General features: G+C 38.8%; 1 protein-coding gene across 1 annotated transcript; it reads left to right on the top strand.

Annotated features, from left to right (window-relative positions):
- Positions 1-2,656: 2,656 nt before the first annotated feature.
- On the top strand, positions 2,657-10,874 carry krt99 (keratin 99). Its single transcript, XM_079597197.1, has 9 exons — positions 2,657-3,235; positions 5,087-5,215; positions 5,496-5,578; positions 5,932-6,088; positions 6,201-6,365; positions 6,839-6,964; positions 9,065-9,285; positions 9,414-9,514; positions 9,616-10,874. Exons 1-9 carry the CDS (start codon positions 2,957-2,959, stop codon positions 9,720-9,722), a joined length of 1,368 nt encoding a protein of 455 aa, XP_079453323.1. The 5' UTR covers positions 2,657-2,956; the 3' UTR covers positions 9,723-10,874.
- Positions 10,875-14,990: the final 4,116 nt, after the last annotated feature.

A 14,990-nucleotide genomic window follows, 5' to 3' on the forward strand; every position in this document is an offset into this window, starting at 1 on the left:
GTCTCAGTTTGCACTCCGGCGCCCAAAATCTACCCAGCCTTGGTAATCTGTAACGCAGTCCTCTCGTTGGATGATTTCTGCCCAAAACACGAAGAACAGCAAGTAAGAGCGAGGCTTTGTTTCTTCTCATGTTTTTATCTTCAGAGACACGCACCTGACAGTGCCTGTAAGAGCTGCCGGGACATGAGCTCGCGCTGATCCTCCGATAGCTGCAATGAACGCCTCACAAGGGCCTGCAGTCTCTCAGGAGTCTCAGGTGGTCTCTCTGGAAGCCCTGCCATTGCCTTTGTGTTCGCAGGTTTGTCTTTGGACAGAGGAGAAGCCACACACGCCGCTGCCAGCATCGCTACAGCGGTCAATATAATGCACCTGGCCATAATTTCTGCAAAGAATTATTGCAAGTATTTAAAAGCAGTATCTGTGTCAAAGTAAAATAAAATAAAATAAAAATGACCCAATCCTGCTTGGAATCAATGTTAATATAAAACAAATTTGGAACATGGGTGGTTTATAGCTGGTTCAGACTAGTTATTAGCTGGTCAGCCAAAAACCAACTGAAGTGACCGACTGACTGGTAGCTTGTTTATTGCTAATCCAAGATGTTGTACCAGCAAATGACCAACTTAGATCAGCAAAATACAATTTTATTCTAGCTAACAACCAGCTAGAAACCAGATTTCATATTCCAAACACAGATAGGCTACCATTTTAAGATGGTTTCTTTAGCAAGAAAATATAAAAGATATTAAGAGTAAAAAACAGATTTACAGTACCTGAATAGTGCTGAGCCAGAAACGTTTTAACCGAGAGTAAGAATAAAACCTTGTAATACCAAATATGCGGTCAGGCCCCTTATATTTAATTTTCAGGTAAAAAACAAAAAGTGTTAATCAATGGATTTGGATAATTATTGTTCAGGAGGAGGAGCATGCGTAAGCCGAATACGTCAGACATGACATTAAACATGGGGAAATTCAATATTTTTTTTAATGAGAATTTAACATAGCAAACATTACAAAACCATATGATCAGGAAAGTCACTGCCCTCAACTAATGGGAAACAACATTAACGTATACGTGGCCCGTGAAAAAGAATTAGATGGATTTTGTATTCATGTCAGCACCCAAGTTCTCATCTAATCATTGTTCTACTGTAATATTATATGATGTGCCATCAATAAGTGATATATTTTTAAAACTATCATATTGATTAAAATGAACTGATGGTGAAAGGCTGTGATGCTTTGATTTTATTGCTGGAGAGGAGTCTGTTGCTTCCTCTCAGGACCATTAGATGTATGTACCTAAAGATTTTACCCAAGATCACAATCCTCTGCTATCATATGTCTGAGGTGAACAAATAATTGCCAATCCACCTTTGAAAGCACAGCCTATATTGAGGGATATGACATCAGATGATGTGTTGTATCCTACTTTATTACCAGTATTCCACTTATCCATATCTTCAGTATTAGCTAGTGATGACATAATGGGATGTGATCTATAAACGTATGTTCAGTACATATATAGAATGACTTAAATGCACCCATTCTATGATAAGCAATTTTTTTAATTTCTGATTTAAATTGAATTTTGATATGTTATTTTGATATTTTTGAGGGGACATAAAGTAAGAATGTCAGGCTGATCATGATACAAGTATCCCTATACCATAATAAAGAAAACCGACTCATAAAATAATAAGAATAACTATGAAAGGAATATTAAAAATGACAAATCTGTAATCATTTACTCGCCTTCATGTCATTCCAAGCTTGTATAACTTTCTTTCTGTGGAACACAAAATAAGATATTTCGAAGAATGGATATTTCACAAAATAAGATATTTCGAAGAATTTTTGTAAACCAAAAAGTTTTTGTTTACACAGATTTTCATTGTATGGACTATGGACCACTTTATATATATATTAAAATCTTTTATCTGCAAAGTTACGTGGTCCAAGCAACATGAAAAGGAAAAAACACAACATCAAAGAGCGAGTAGGCTATTTATATGATTAATAATTCATTAACATTTTACCTTGGAAATTGTTCAAATTACATTAGACAAAAGGATTTTTTTCTCAAAAGAAATTAGCCTAAAGGGACTACAATTACAAGTGAATGAAATATTTTCATCAGAATAGGTCGGGCCATGAATTTGCATGTTCTGACAGTTGAAGTCAGAATAACCTGACATCATGATTGATTCCTTAAGAATGTTCCTATTCACCCTCTTTAAAATGTCAACATGTATATCCCATTTACTGTCAAACGCACCAGCAAAACTTTCATTACAAGTTACGACTATATTTTTTAGAGACGGTGATGGTATTAGGCTACTGGAGAAAAATGTACTGAAGAGATGTGTTTTTACTATATTCTGACACATAAATCCATTCATCATGATTGATGGTTACAGTTCAGGTACATGACATTTGAGTGCAAGAACAATGTTTGTCATAAGAACTAAATGGAAAAGCAAACCTGATGAATGTTGTGGCGAATACACAAAGTAAACGAACATGAGAACATTGCTTTAAGAGTTATTCTTTAATACTGTCACGTGTATAATTAATGGTTGCATTTAAAAGAAGAAAAAGTTACAGCTTTTATAAAAAAACACTGTTAATACTTATAGAACTGGCACATTGCCAATGCAAACAGTTTATACAACAATTTAACAGTTGAAGAAAGATGTAATCACTTAAAGCCACAAATCATTTTACATAGTTTTGAAGGTCAAGGGTGTGATAGCAGGTTTTTGAAGTCAATGGTTTTAACAAGTGTCCGGGCACAGGCGGGTCTACGCTCACATTCCGTCTATTCACTGGAACTGGAAACCTGACACCATGTGAGATGCAGCAGGGCTATATAAGTCAGTCTTTAGTGGAAATTAGTAGATGTTCAATTTCGACATTGAAAGACATCCTTCCTCAGATCTTCTGAATTAGCCATGTCGGTCCAACGCAGAAGTAAGACGTTCAGCACTCGGAGCGTGTTCGGTACAGCTGGCCATGGTTCCTCTGGTGGACTGGTCATGAATGGATTGGGGAGTTCATTGGTCTCTTTGCCTTTTGGTGCACATGGCAGCGCTGGGGGCTACGGTGCCCGCCTCTCCAGATCTTTGTCCACTTCGTCCTTGACGACGGCTGTTAACGAGGTCAAGCTGTATCCCAGCGAGAAGCAGACCATGCAGAACCTCAATGACCGACTGGCATCCTACCTGGAGCAGGTAACATACCTTCTATTGGTTAACTTGAAAATGTAACAGAAATTACATGAAGACAATTGAATCTTAACTTTTTCTAAAAAAACACGTTTGTAAAAACGAAATAAAATAAATACCGGTAATAACAATATATATGTATTATAGGCTATATATATATATATATATATATAATGTATTAAAACTATATAATATATTAAATATAATATATTAAAACACTAGTAATTGTCTAAGGTTGTTTATATATTAATTCATAACTATTTGACTTAAAATGATCTTGTTAAATTCTGGCCAGAATCCCAAAAATCATAAATCATTTTGTAAAAATTATATAACATTGTATATTCACACTACTATAATATGCACATTATCTGAATATGCATTAATTAAAAGTAACAGTTATTAAACATGTTCTTCTTTTTTTGTCATTTCATTGCATTCTTCTCTGTGTTTTTATCAAAAAATGTATTTAGTGTTTAGCTGTTAATTTTACTATTTAGTAACATGGGAATGCATTTGGGTTACTGTATGTGGAGTTATCGTTTAATTTTCATAACCACCTGAGATCCAGAATATTTTTTACAATGTTTAGAGCATAAGAAACAAATTGGAATTTTTTTATTTTTTTATTTTTTTTATTCATATGCTATGTGATATGTTATTCATATGTTATGCTATGTCCACTGTAGTGGACACCAGGACTCAGTGGTTTTAAAAAATAAAATGACATGGAATTACATAGGCAAAAACAATGAGATTTTTTCCCCATTCACCAATCAATTTTTAGGTTTCAGGATTTTTTAAAAGCAAACTCTGTATGAAGATAATTCCCAGCTATGTTATTAAAGATAAGGGAATGATTTGATAAACCATTTTACTTTATGCAATTTGTGGGTAAAATGTAGCCAGGTTGACACCAGACCCTTCTGTAACTCAGTTGTAACTGAGAGTGGGTCTGGGGAAGGTTCACTCACAGCCCATTTCCAATGGGGCGTCACCAACGGACGTCACCCAAATGTCTTGGGGCGCAATTGGATAGACCTAAAACCAATCAGAGCTATCGTCATCGTGTAAAGCCCACCTCAATGTTAGTGATTGGTGCCTCGATTTGGAAAAATTGGAAAAGGGCTTGAATGGGCTCTTGGCCATACTGACTTGCAGAGCAAATCTAATTTTGCCGGAAGTTTGTTGAATCTCATTCGTAGTCTCATTCAGTATGAACACTGTATCTAATTTGCATATTAACACGTTCTTGGGGCAACATGTAATGGAACATTTTTTAAAATAATGGGAGTAATAATTGGCAACATTCTCATAATACTATCTAATATTTCTGTCTCCCAAAATGCCTGATAAAAATGCTTGAAGTCCAGGTGTCCTCTAAGGTGGACATGTATGTAATCAATGCCCTGTTTTGTAACAGAAAGCCATATTTTGATTAGAAACCCTGAGATGTTGATTCATGACAAACAATTTGAAAATAAGTCAAATTTAAATGATAATTACAAAATATTGTCATATAAGAGTGTTGAATTCGGACATTTACAGGACATCCAGACTGTGACATGTATGTCAGAGCAATTCAATAAAATATAATGTTCACTACAGTGGACAAAAGTCTATTCCTGGGTCCCAGGAGGATATAATCAGTTATAACGGTTTTACTCGACATATTCAGGCCTAATTAAAAATGTAAATAAGATAAAACTTTATTTCTCTAACTCTAAATCAATTCTAAATAATTCCTCAAATCAAAAGATGCAAGATTGAACATTACAAACTGCAACCTTGAGCGAAAGTTTTGTGATTTTAACTTTGTTTGATTATCTTTGTATTTGTGCACGTTATGTGTTTTAGGTGCGCTCTTTAGAGCAGGCCAACAAGAAAATCGAGCTGCAAATTAAGGAGTTTTATGACAACAAGAGCCCGACGGAGAGCAAAAACATGAGTGCTTATTTTACAACCATGTCTGAGCTCAGCATACAGGTAAGGCTGCTGTCACTCATCAGAAAGATCACACCCCTGAAATAACCGAAATGGCATGAGATGAACCCTGCCTCACCTTATGCCATTATGCCATGTTTTGTGTTTTAAAAATATCACAAATACAACAGGGCAGTCCTGTTTAGAGCTGTTTAACATCAGTGTCTGTCAACAAAACCGAAAATCTAGTTTCATTTCAGCTTTATTCATCCAGATAGTTATTATGCTCATTGAAAGATTAACATCCCTAGATCAACCACACATTCTCATTTGTCCTTGAAAGATTCACAGTCGTCATGTGGAGAACTCAAAGCTCCGTCTGAAGCTGGACAACGCCAAGCTCGCCACTGAAGATTTCCACTTGAAGTATGTGATGTGTAAAGCAACATTGCATGTAGTATTGAATCTTTACTGTTGGTTGAAAAAGCATCCCAGACAGCAACATAGTATCGGGCCAGATCCGGCCAGATCTGGAACGTGCGGAATCCACGGAAACACTTTATTTTGATGGTCCCTTTTGAACATTCTGCAGAGAGTTAGTAGACATATACGTGCAACGTTACTTATAGTCAACAGATTGTGTTAAAGGGACCAACAAAAGAAAGTGAAACCGAATCCACATGTACCAGATGTTGGCCGTATCTGGGCCGACACTATGTTGCGGTCAAGGATATGATCTTAAAATAGCATCTGATCCTTGTCCTCCTTGGCTGTGGCAGGTATGAGACTGAACTGAACTCGCGTTCAGTTGTGGAAGCAGATTTGGCTCGACTGCGAGCGGTTCTGGGAGAGATGAAGCTGTCCATTGGAGACCTGGAGATCCAGCTAACTGGATTGAAAGAGGAGCTGCTGTTCATGAAGAAGAGCCATGAAGAGGTCACCTTACCGTTTCACTGCAATCATTTGGTCTTGAATTATTTCACAAGAAGGATCAAATGTGATTTTTGGAAGACTAACTGCTCTTTCCCCTCCTCCTCTTTCTCCACAGGATCTTTATTTGTTGCGAGAGAGGCAAAGCGGAGGCTCTGTGAACGTGGAGGTGGACTGTGCAGCTCATTCATATCTTGATAAGGAGCTGCAGGAGATGAGAGATCATTATGAGATGCTTATTGAGAAAAATAGCAGGGAGACTGCAAGATGGTTCCAGAGCAAGGTGAGCCAGTAAGACAAGTCTTCCGTAGGACAATTGATTATATTGTCAGTTGGAATGTGATTGCGATATTCAAGTAATCGTTAAAGTCTTTCAGCTGTCAAAACTGTTGACATATTTTGTTTGTGTCTGGCTTAGTCAATTGTAGTGGCAGGAACTGCTAAAGCAAAGGCAATTCAACACCCGTCTGACGGTTAGGAGTGGGGTTACGGGTTGACTTTTATGCTAATATTTTCTAAAAATCATAAATTTTCGTATGACTCGAATTGTATAAATTCATACAAATTCGCCACTAATTCTAATGTAAATTAGTTACATTTTCTCATGAGTTCGCCTTGTGTCCTCAGTTCAGTCTGCAGTGATACAACAGTGATTACACACACACATGCAGGCATTATTCAGATTCCAACTGACCAGAGATACCTATTGTTTTCTGTCATGTATTCCTCATTACTTTCTGGGTTTCAATATTTTAGGTGGAAATGTTGCAGACTGAGGTGTCCACCAACTATACTGAAATCAAGACATCTCAGACTGAGCGCTCTGATGTGAAGAAAACATTCCAGAGCCTGGAGATAGAACTACAGGGGGTTCTCACAATGGTATAATCTTGCTCTTGCTCTTTCTGAAGCCGTACCTTTCTCTGGCAGGAGATAAACGAAAGATCTCTGCTTATTTTTCATGATACAACAGTTAGTTCTAGTCTTCGAATGTGATTGGCTGAGCAGCGTTCCACAAATATAACAGTCCAGCAGCACTGCGACTTCTCACTATTTGTATCACTCCACTTGTCCGTGTCAAACCAAACAGCTTTCTGATTGTCAACGGATTCGCCATCCGAATTCACATGAAGTGAACCAGATGCAAAATCTGCATGTCTTGCGCCCTAACGCAAAGTTCCCGATTGCGTAGATTTCTAATAAAAAAGTAAGGATGTTGTCACCAAACAACAGCAGGCCTATGTGACAGCACTTTAAATGTAACCACACATTTCAGTCTGTAAAGCGCAAAAAGTGACTTCTGTGTGAGCTGTGCTTTATACACTACTGACAAAGACAATTGACTATTTCAAGCCATTAAATTATGCCCACTTTTGCTCATGTGACTGCACCTTCAGCATTGCTCTGTAAATGTTGTGAGCGAAATCCAGACATTTCATTTACTATTTTATGAATGAGTCATTGAATCATTCAAATGATTAGTTCAAAAACACTGATTAATTCCGGAAAAAAACAAACAAGTGACTCCTTGTGTCTGGACATGCCTGGTTCAAGTTTGTAGGATTTTATGTCCCCAATACTGCATATTTTACATAAAATGTTAATCAACTTTCGTACCACATGGTTTTTCATGCATAGATGACCATATACCCCAATTAACACAAATTCATAATTAGTAATAATAATAAAAACTTGTCCCACTTTGTCACAATCATGTTTTCTCAACTTCACTCTGAAATAAAGGTTACACATAGTTCTAAATTAGCCATTTTTAGTATTTAGTATTCTCTTTGACATAAAATATAAACACAGAATTAATTACCTATTTTTAAAATCTGTAAATCCATAAAATTAGTTCATGTCCCTCAACCTCCAGTCCATGTTACATTGGTGCTATTTGCCATTTAAAATCTTGAGCATATGCCCCAAATCACATGACTGGCTAAAAGGTAAAGCCAGTCATGACATACTTTAAGGTAAAGCAACTCCAAGAACAAAGTAAGAATCAGTCATAAACTTTTCTCTGTTTTGCTCGTTTTTAGAAGGCTTATTTACAGTAATAGCGTAATAAATAAATAAAAACAGATCCATACGTGTCGATATATTATGTTTGTTTATGTATAATATATATATATAAATTAAAATTCTTCCTAAATTTAAATTTTCTGCTAGCATGTTCCTTTCTAGCTAATAATGGGCTTAATAAACGTCCACCCAAAAACGTCCACATGCACTGTAACCATTGTAAAAATGTAGTGTTACAGGGTGGACAAACTTGAAATTCGAAATGTTTGGTCAAAATTATTAGGTTATACTAGCCTGAGCTTCACCAGTGTGTTGATAGACCTAAAAATTGTTAAATTTTAAAGTTTTTATCAACAAACCTGTTCAGTCCAAAATCCACCAAACCGTAGGAATGATCTGCCAACTTAGGACTTCCCTACAACATAGGCAGAAACCAGTATGTGAGACAAGTAGTATGTCTGAATTCACAGTATTCAAAAGTACCTGGATGACCTACTTCTGGCAAGACTTTGAAGTGGGCTTCTGATGAATAGCCTACTTTACTATCTCATGAGGCGAAATTTCAAACCAAACGTAGTATCTACTACTAGAAAATATGCAATTTCAAACGGCCACTGTCTTTATGATTGAGTCATTGAATTATTAGTTCAATCGATCTGTTCAAAAACAGTAGGTAAATTCATTGTCGTGCGTTGCCCGGAGATGCAAAATTTTTCATTCTGCCGTAGCAATATTGTGCTTAAAATGTTAGTTGCTCAGTGTTCATTTCTTGTTTGTTGAACGACATAAAAGCAATTGTGCTGTTAATCTGAATAATTTCCTGCCCCCCCCCCCCTCTCTCTCTCAAAATCCTAATCAATAAAAGTAGCTTTAAAAAACATTTCAACCACTTAACATGGTTTATAATATGCCATTTCCCCTTGAATGTTTAATCTCCCCTTCAATCATTTTCCCCAGAAACAAAACCTGGAGCAGAGTTTGGCTGATGTGGGCATACGCTATGCTGTCCAGCTGAGTCAGTTGCAATTGCAAATAGACCACCTGCAGGAGGAGCTACAGAGACTCAATGCCAACATGCAACAACAGGCTTCCGAGTACCAACTGCTGCTGGACATCAAGATGAGGCTGGAGACGGAGATCGTTGAATACAGGAGGCTGCTGGAAGGAGAAGCTCAAACGTACGTAGAACAGATTTATTCAAATTTGCTCTGTTCAGGTGTATGTGACTTGTTGTGAATGTCAGTTCAGTTGTTGAGCTTATGTACTGTATCAGCTAAGACCCAGGGTGTATCGTTGTGTTCTGTAGGACCGTCATAAGCACGTCTCAAACTTCCATGACTAAAACCTCCATGACTGAGACAGAAACAGTGACCAAAACAGTGGAGATAAAGGAAGAGGAAGAGGAAGGTGAGTGAAATGAAATGTTTTATGTTGGTCCCTTCCTTCAGTCAACATGGAGCAGAAATGAATGGAACCAGTAATAAATGTGCCGTTTGAACCCTTTACAGAGTATAACCCTCACGTCCAGCGCAGAGTGAAGGTCATTGTGGAGGAGATTGTGGATGGCAAAGTTGTATCTTCTTCTGTTGAGGAGAAAATCCATGAAATTAGCTGAGAAGATAATGCAATAACAAAAATAATCTTATATATGTAGACTGTAATGACAAATGTTTTTTTTTTATTTGTTGTATTTTGGATACTAGCCACTAGGTGTCGCTGTACATCAATTAAACGATCAGCTATAGTCGAAATTAACTCAAGGTGAGGATTGCAACTATGAGTAAGAGATTGAGATAGCGACATGGTCAGTGTGAGGCAAAGAAGGGATTTTTATTAAACGAAAATCAAATGTGAACATTGACACTCAGGAAATGGTTTTATTTGTGCAAGTGAAAATAATGTTTGTTTAAAAATATAGGCCTACCCCGTTTGAATGCTTAGAGTCAGTGCAAAACATGTTTAATAATGGACTTCTTAGCAAATAATACCTGTTTTTTCATTTGAAACAATGACTCTTTGCAAATTGTGCTTGCTTACATTGCAAACTCACACTCGCACACATTAAGGTTTTAAGGAAATTACTCTTTGCATTTGTTATATATATATATATATATATATAAAATAAAAGGTTATGTCTGACATATCACTGTAAAAAATTAATCATGGGTCTTGGTGATAATTGAAACATTTCACTAATAAAATCAAGAGATACATTTTCCTAAAAAAAATGTAAGCAAACATACACAATTGTGAGGCTTGAATTGAGGAACCGATTATAAAATTAAGGAAAAATGGCTACCTATTTATTTTAATAGAATTGGCTCAATAATGCGTTTTTTTTAGAGACGCCATTGTTAGTTCCCAGCATGCTTTGCACATGGCTGGAAATGGTGAGGAAATATTGAAATGAAGTGTTATTTTATGTGTATTTGAGTAAAGGGAAATATCAGTTAATGTTTATGTTTGACATTTGAAAGAGTTTCTATTTTGTTTAAGTTTTGATCGTTACGATTGTGCAGAAGAGTAGGGCTTATGCTTAGGTTGTGAATAACTGCATGTAATGGAACTAAATCATGTTCCCTTGATCATAGAGCAAAAACTTTGCTGCAATGCCTGTATATTAACAAGTTTGATTCTGTGCTGATCTAGCAGTAAATAATCTTTTAATATTGCAATATAACTCAATCAAATATAAACAGGTTATTTCCATTCACTCTAATTCACACATTTTTGAGCATCAACTTAAAATAAAAAAGCATATTTCACTAAAAATATTAAATTCAATGTGTCATAGACTAAATAATTTAGGGGATTTTACATGTATTTATATAGGTAGATTCCATGAAAGAAATCGAGCCTTAACTACTCAAAAATATTATGTGTAACATTGTTACCATAATTTTTTTAAGTAAATATCAGTAATTTTTTTTTACAGTGTACTCCTCTACAAATGCACTAGGTGTCATAATACATCCATTATATGTACTGTGATAGTAATGTAATTTCTGTCATGCAGTAGCCTACATTTTCATATCCTTATCGTATATTAGATAAAATACTAAATTCACAATTTGTAAAGATGGAAAACACAGTATCATAATTAAGTGTACACGAGTTTAAAGGACAAGTTCGGTATTTTACACTTAAAGCCCTGTTTACAGATCGTATCTGATGAAATAGAACGGTTAAGATTAAAATTTGGACAGATTTAATCAAAATGTTTCAAACACAACATTTGTGATTAATTGTTTGTGTTTGTGTGCGTGTGTGTGTTTTGTGTGTGTGTGTGTGTGTGTGTGTGTGTGTGTGTGTGTGTGTGGTTCAGGTAGATACATACGATAGCTAAATACGTTATAATATAGGTTATGGGGACAAAATGTAAAGATAAAGATGACAATATCCTTGTCCTTGTATCCCCATGAGGAAAACCGCTTAAAATCATACTGTGATGTAAAAATGCAGACATTTTTCTGTAATGAGTAGGTTTAGGGTTAGGGAGTAGGGGATAGACTCTTTTCTGTGATGGTTATAGGTTTGGGGGTAGGGGATAGATTAGAATATAGTTTGTACAGTATAAAAATCATGTCTACAGTCTTATCCTATAAGTGATATTCATTTAACTAACAAAAATCTTAATGACATCATCCTCCAGGAAGTGACTTCGGTTGGAAAAACGTCTTAGGTTACGACTGTAACGTCTTGGTTACGTATGTAACCCTAGTTCCCTGAAGGAGGGAACGGTGACGTAGTCGGACGTGCCGACTGATTGGGATCACGGTTAGGGAGCCTGTCATCTTCGAGTATTGTTAAAACGAATTGCATCACATGCTCCGCCCCGCAAAGCGGGTATAATGGGAAAGCGTACCTATCGGTGTAAGGAAGGTATGCTGCGGAATCCACATCCTGTCTGTAGGGAGGTGACATGTGGAGATGGGACTGGGCGGACATATGGACTGGGCGGGCAGTACAAAATTATGGAATTTCACTGAGGTGGCTCCCTCCTATAACAGGGGGGAGAGGGAAAACACGGGCTCACCGCAGGGAGCAACATATGGACCCAGCCTAACACAGGTTCCACAGTGCTTACGAGTGAAAGGCCTGGCATTGAACGCTCTGCCACGTCTGACGCCAAAGGGGTGTGGAGGAACTCGACAGGGTTGGGTAAAAGGGGAACTCAACTGGCGCAAGAATTGCGCACGTATCTAGTCCGTAGGAGGGGAATGGTGCAGCAAGCCGACACTTCGAACCGGGATTACAGTGAAACTGGCTTCATGTGAAGGGAGCCCACGGGAAGCAGTGGTTCGACACATAAGCTAATTTTGTAGCAAACGTGATAGGTGTCGCCCAGCCCCCAACTCTACTAATTCTGTCAGCGAGGCACACTGTGTCAACGCCTAGGAGGGAGCAATACTCTCACTTTGGAGGAGCTCACCACCCATGTGGGCATGTGCATCTAGGGAATTACACCAAGATGAAGGCCACCACTACAGTGGGTCAACCTCTGCTTGGAAAAAAGCCTTCCCTTCTGCTGTTCTCCGTAAAAGACAAGAGCTGGTCTGAGGCCTTAAGGCTTTGCATTCTGTGCACGTATAACCGCAATGGAGTGGGCGGACAGAGAAAAGCCAGGGCTGGGTCTGCCTCCTCCGGGGCAGCGCTTGCAGGCTCACCACCTGGTCCCATTCTAAGGGAAAGGTAGGAACCTTGGGCACATATCCAGGCCGGGGTCTCAGACACCCTGAGAATTAGCCGGTCCGAATTCCAGGCATGATTCGCTGACCGAAAATGCGAGCAAGTCTCTACCCTCTAGTAGAGACCAAGCAAGCAGGAGAACTGTTTCTTTAAAAACAGGATTATTAACTCAGCTGCCTGCAGAGGATCAAAGGAGGTGTCTGCAGTGCGGTAGCACCATAGATAAGTCCCAAGAGGGTAAATATGGGGCGCAAGGCAGATTCAGTCTCCTTGCTCCCCTCAGGAACCTGACGATCAAGTCGTGCTTCCCCACGGATTTGCATCCTACTGCATTATGATGTGCGACAATCTAGAGGCAATATACATATATTGCCCTCACTCCAACCCATCTCGCAGGAAAGAAAGCACTGAAGTGATCGAACATCGAAATTGCTTCACGGAAAGAAGACTCAATTCAACGAATAGGTTCCACTTCTAATTGCCGTATGCAAGCCTCATTAGAAGGTGCTCTCGCAGAAGTGATGGTGTCTACGACATATTCTTGTGGTAGCTACCGGAACCTCCGCGCCCTGTCCTTTTAGGACCAGACCTGGAGTTTTCCCAAGGTCTAAACGCAGGTGCCATCATGCCCCATCCCTGAGAATGTACTCAGAGGAAAGAGTCAGGAAGGGGCTGTCGAGAGGAGCAAAGTTTGAGAGAACTAGGTCCGGTTGGGCCAATAAGGGGCAACTATCAAGACCTGCTCCATCTCCTCCCTGACCTAGCACAGTGTTGTGCAAGAAGGCTCACTGGGGAACGCATTTCTGCGGGGGCCCCGGGGCCAGACGTGAGCCAGTGTCTTTCCGTGCCGAGGGTTGTCCGTTCGGAGAGGAGTAAAACAACTGGCAGAGGAACGAGTCCGGAGCAAGATTAAAGCAAAGATTGTCTCAAAGCAAGATTAACGGCAAGCAACTCGAGGCAATGGATACCAATGCAGTCAGAGTCCGCCCAGACCCCCGTTACTACATGCCATTTGTACGTGGCCCCTCAGGCCGTGTTGGTGGACACTCGTTCTAGGAGCGGTTGGCCCGGAGAAACAAAGGTCTGATAACGGGCTGAGGGTTTAGCGACAGGCCAGGGTGATTGTCACATGGAGCGTGCCGCTCTGCCACGGCCACCTCGGGACTCGGCTGTAAAGCCAGTGCTAAAGTGGTCTACATATGGAGGAAGCCGTGCATCTGCCATAGGCCCAGGAGCCTCTGAAAAGTTTCAGAAAGACCCTTCCTCACTTCTGGCCTGGGTGCGGAAGGATGGAGATCTGAAGTACATGTCCTTCAGGTCAAACGCTGCAGACCAACCTTGGGGATTGGCAGGGCCGGAGCACTTAGTGTCGATGCCTCTCCAGCCTTAAGATATCTCGTCAATTCCATATTGACCATAACACTCATGAGCTTAAAGGGCACCTATTATGGAATTTTGAAATTTACCTTTCATGTAGTGTGTAACATAGATCTAAGTGAACAAAAACATCCTGCAAAGTTTGAAATATGAAAGTGCACCGTATATAAAGTTATTGTCTTTCAAAAGTAAGAGTTGACTCGGAGTCATTTTTATGAATCGTTAGAAGACCGAAGCTTTTTCTCTGACTAGATGACGTCAACTTGTCAAGTTATTTGAATACGATACGCCCACTTATTGCGCTCCAAGGCCAGGGAAAATATCATGGCAACGAGACGCTGTGTTCTGAAGTGCGACTCAAAAGCAAACTTTTGTCATCTGCCCAAGGAGGAGCATTTGAAGACTAAGTGGCTACAATTCATACAACTATACCACAGAAGTATAGTCCGAGCCTTGTGCTTTGCTCGCGCCATTTTCAAGACGATTGCTTTACCAACTTAAATGCAATCAAACTTGGATTCGCGAGCCGGCTGATATTGAAGGAAGGTTCAGTTCCAAGTGTATTTGCATCAGCTTCCTCCTCCGTATCACAACCTGTAAGTGTTATTAATAATTTTTTGCTTTTATATTTTATGTAGCATGCTTAAGAATTATTTTGTTTGTTGTGTAAGCACCGTTTAGCTTCTAGGTCTTCAATGACAATTGTTTTCGGAGTTGTCTTAAAGAATAGAGTAATACCTCGTAGTAACGTAACTACATTTTATTTTTTTTATTTTTGTAAAAACGTTATGTTTATGCATCGGGCTAACGCAAACAA

The sequence above is a fragment of the Phoxinus phoxinus genome (assembly GCF_949152265.1).
Source record: "Phoxinus phoxinus genome assembly, chromosome: 22".
Lineage (NCBI taxonomy): Eukaryota > Metazoa > Chordata > Actinopteri > Cypriniformes > Leuciscidae > Phoxinus > Phoxinus phoxinus.

Excerpts from the sequence above, each read along its gene's own strand:
- krt99 (XM_079597197.1), top strand. The coding sequence starts at position 2,957 with ATGTCGGTCCAACGCAGAAGTAAGACGTTCAGCACTCGGAGCGTGTTC. Across the intron at positions 6,366-6,838 it reads CAAGATGGTTCCAGAGCAAG|GTGGAAATGTTGCAGACTGA; the intron begins GTGAGCCAGTAA and ends TCAATATTTTAG. Across the intron at positions 9,286-9,413 it reads CTGGAAGGAGAAGCTCAAAC|GACCGTCATAAGCACGTCTC; the intron begins GTACGTAGAACA and ends TGTGTTCTGTAG.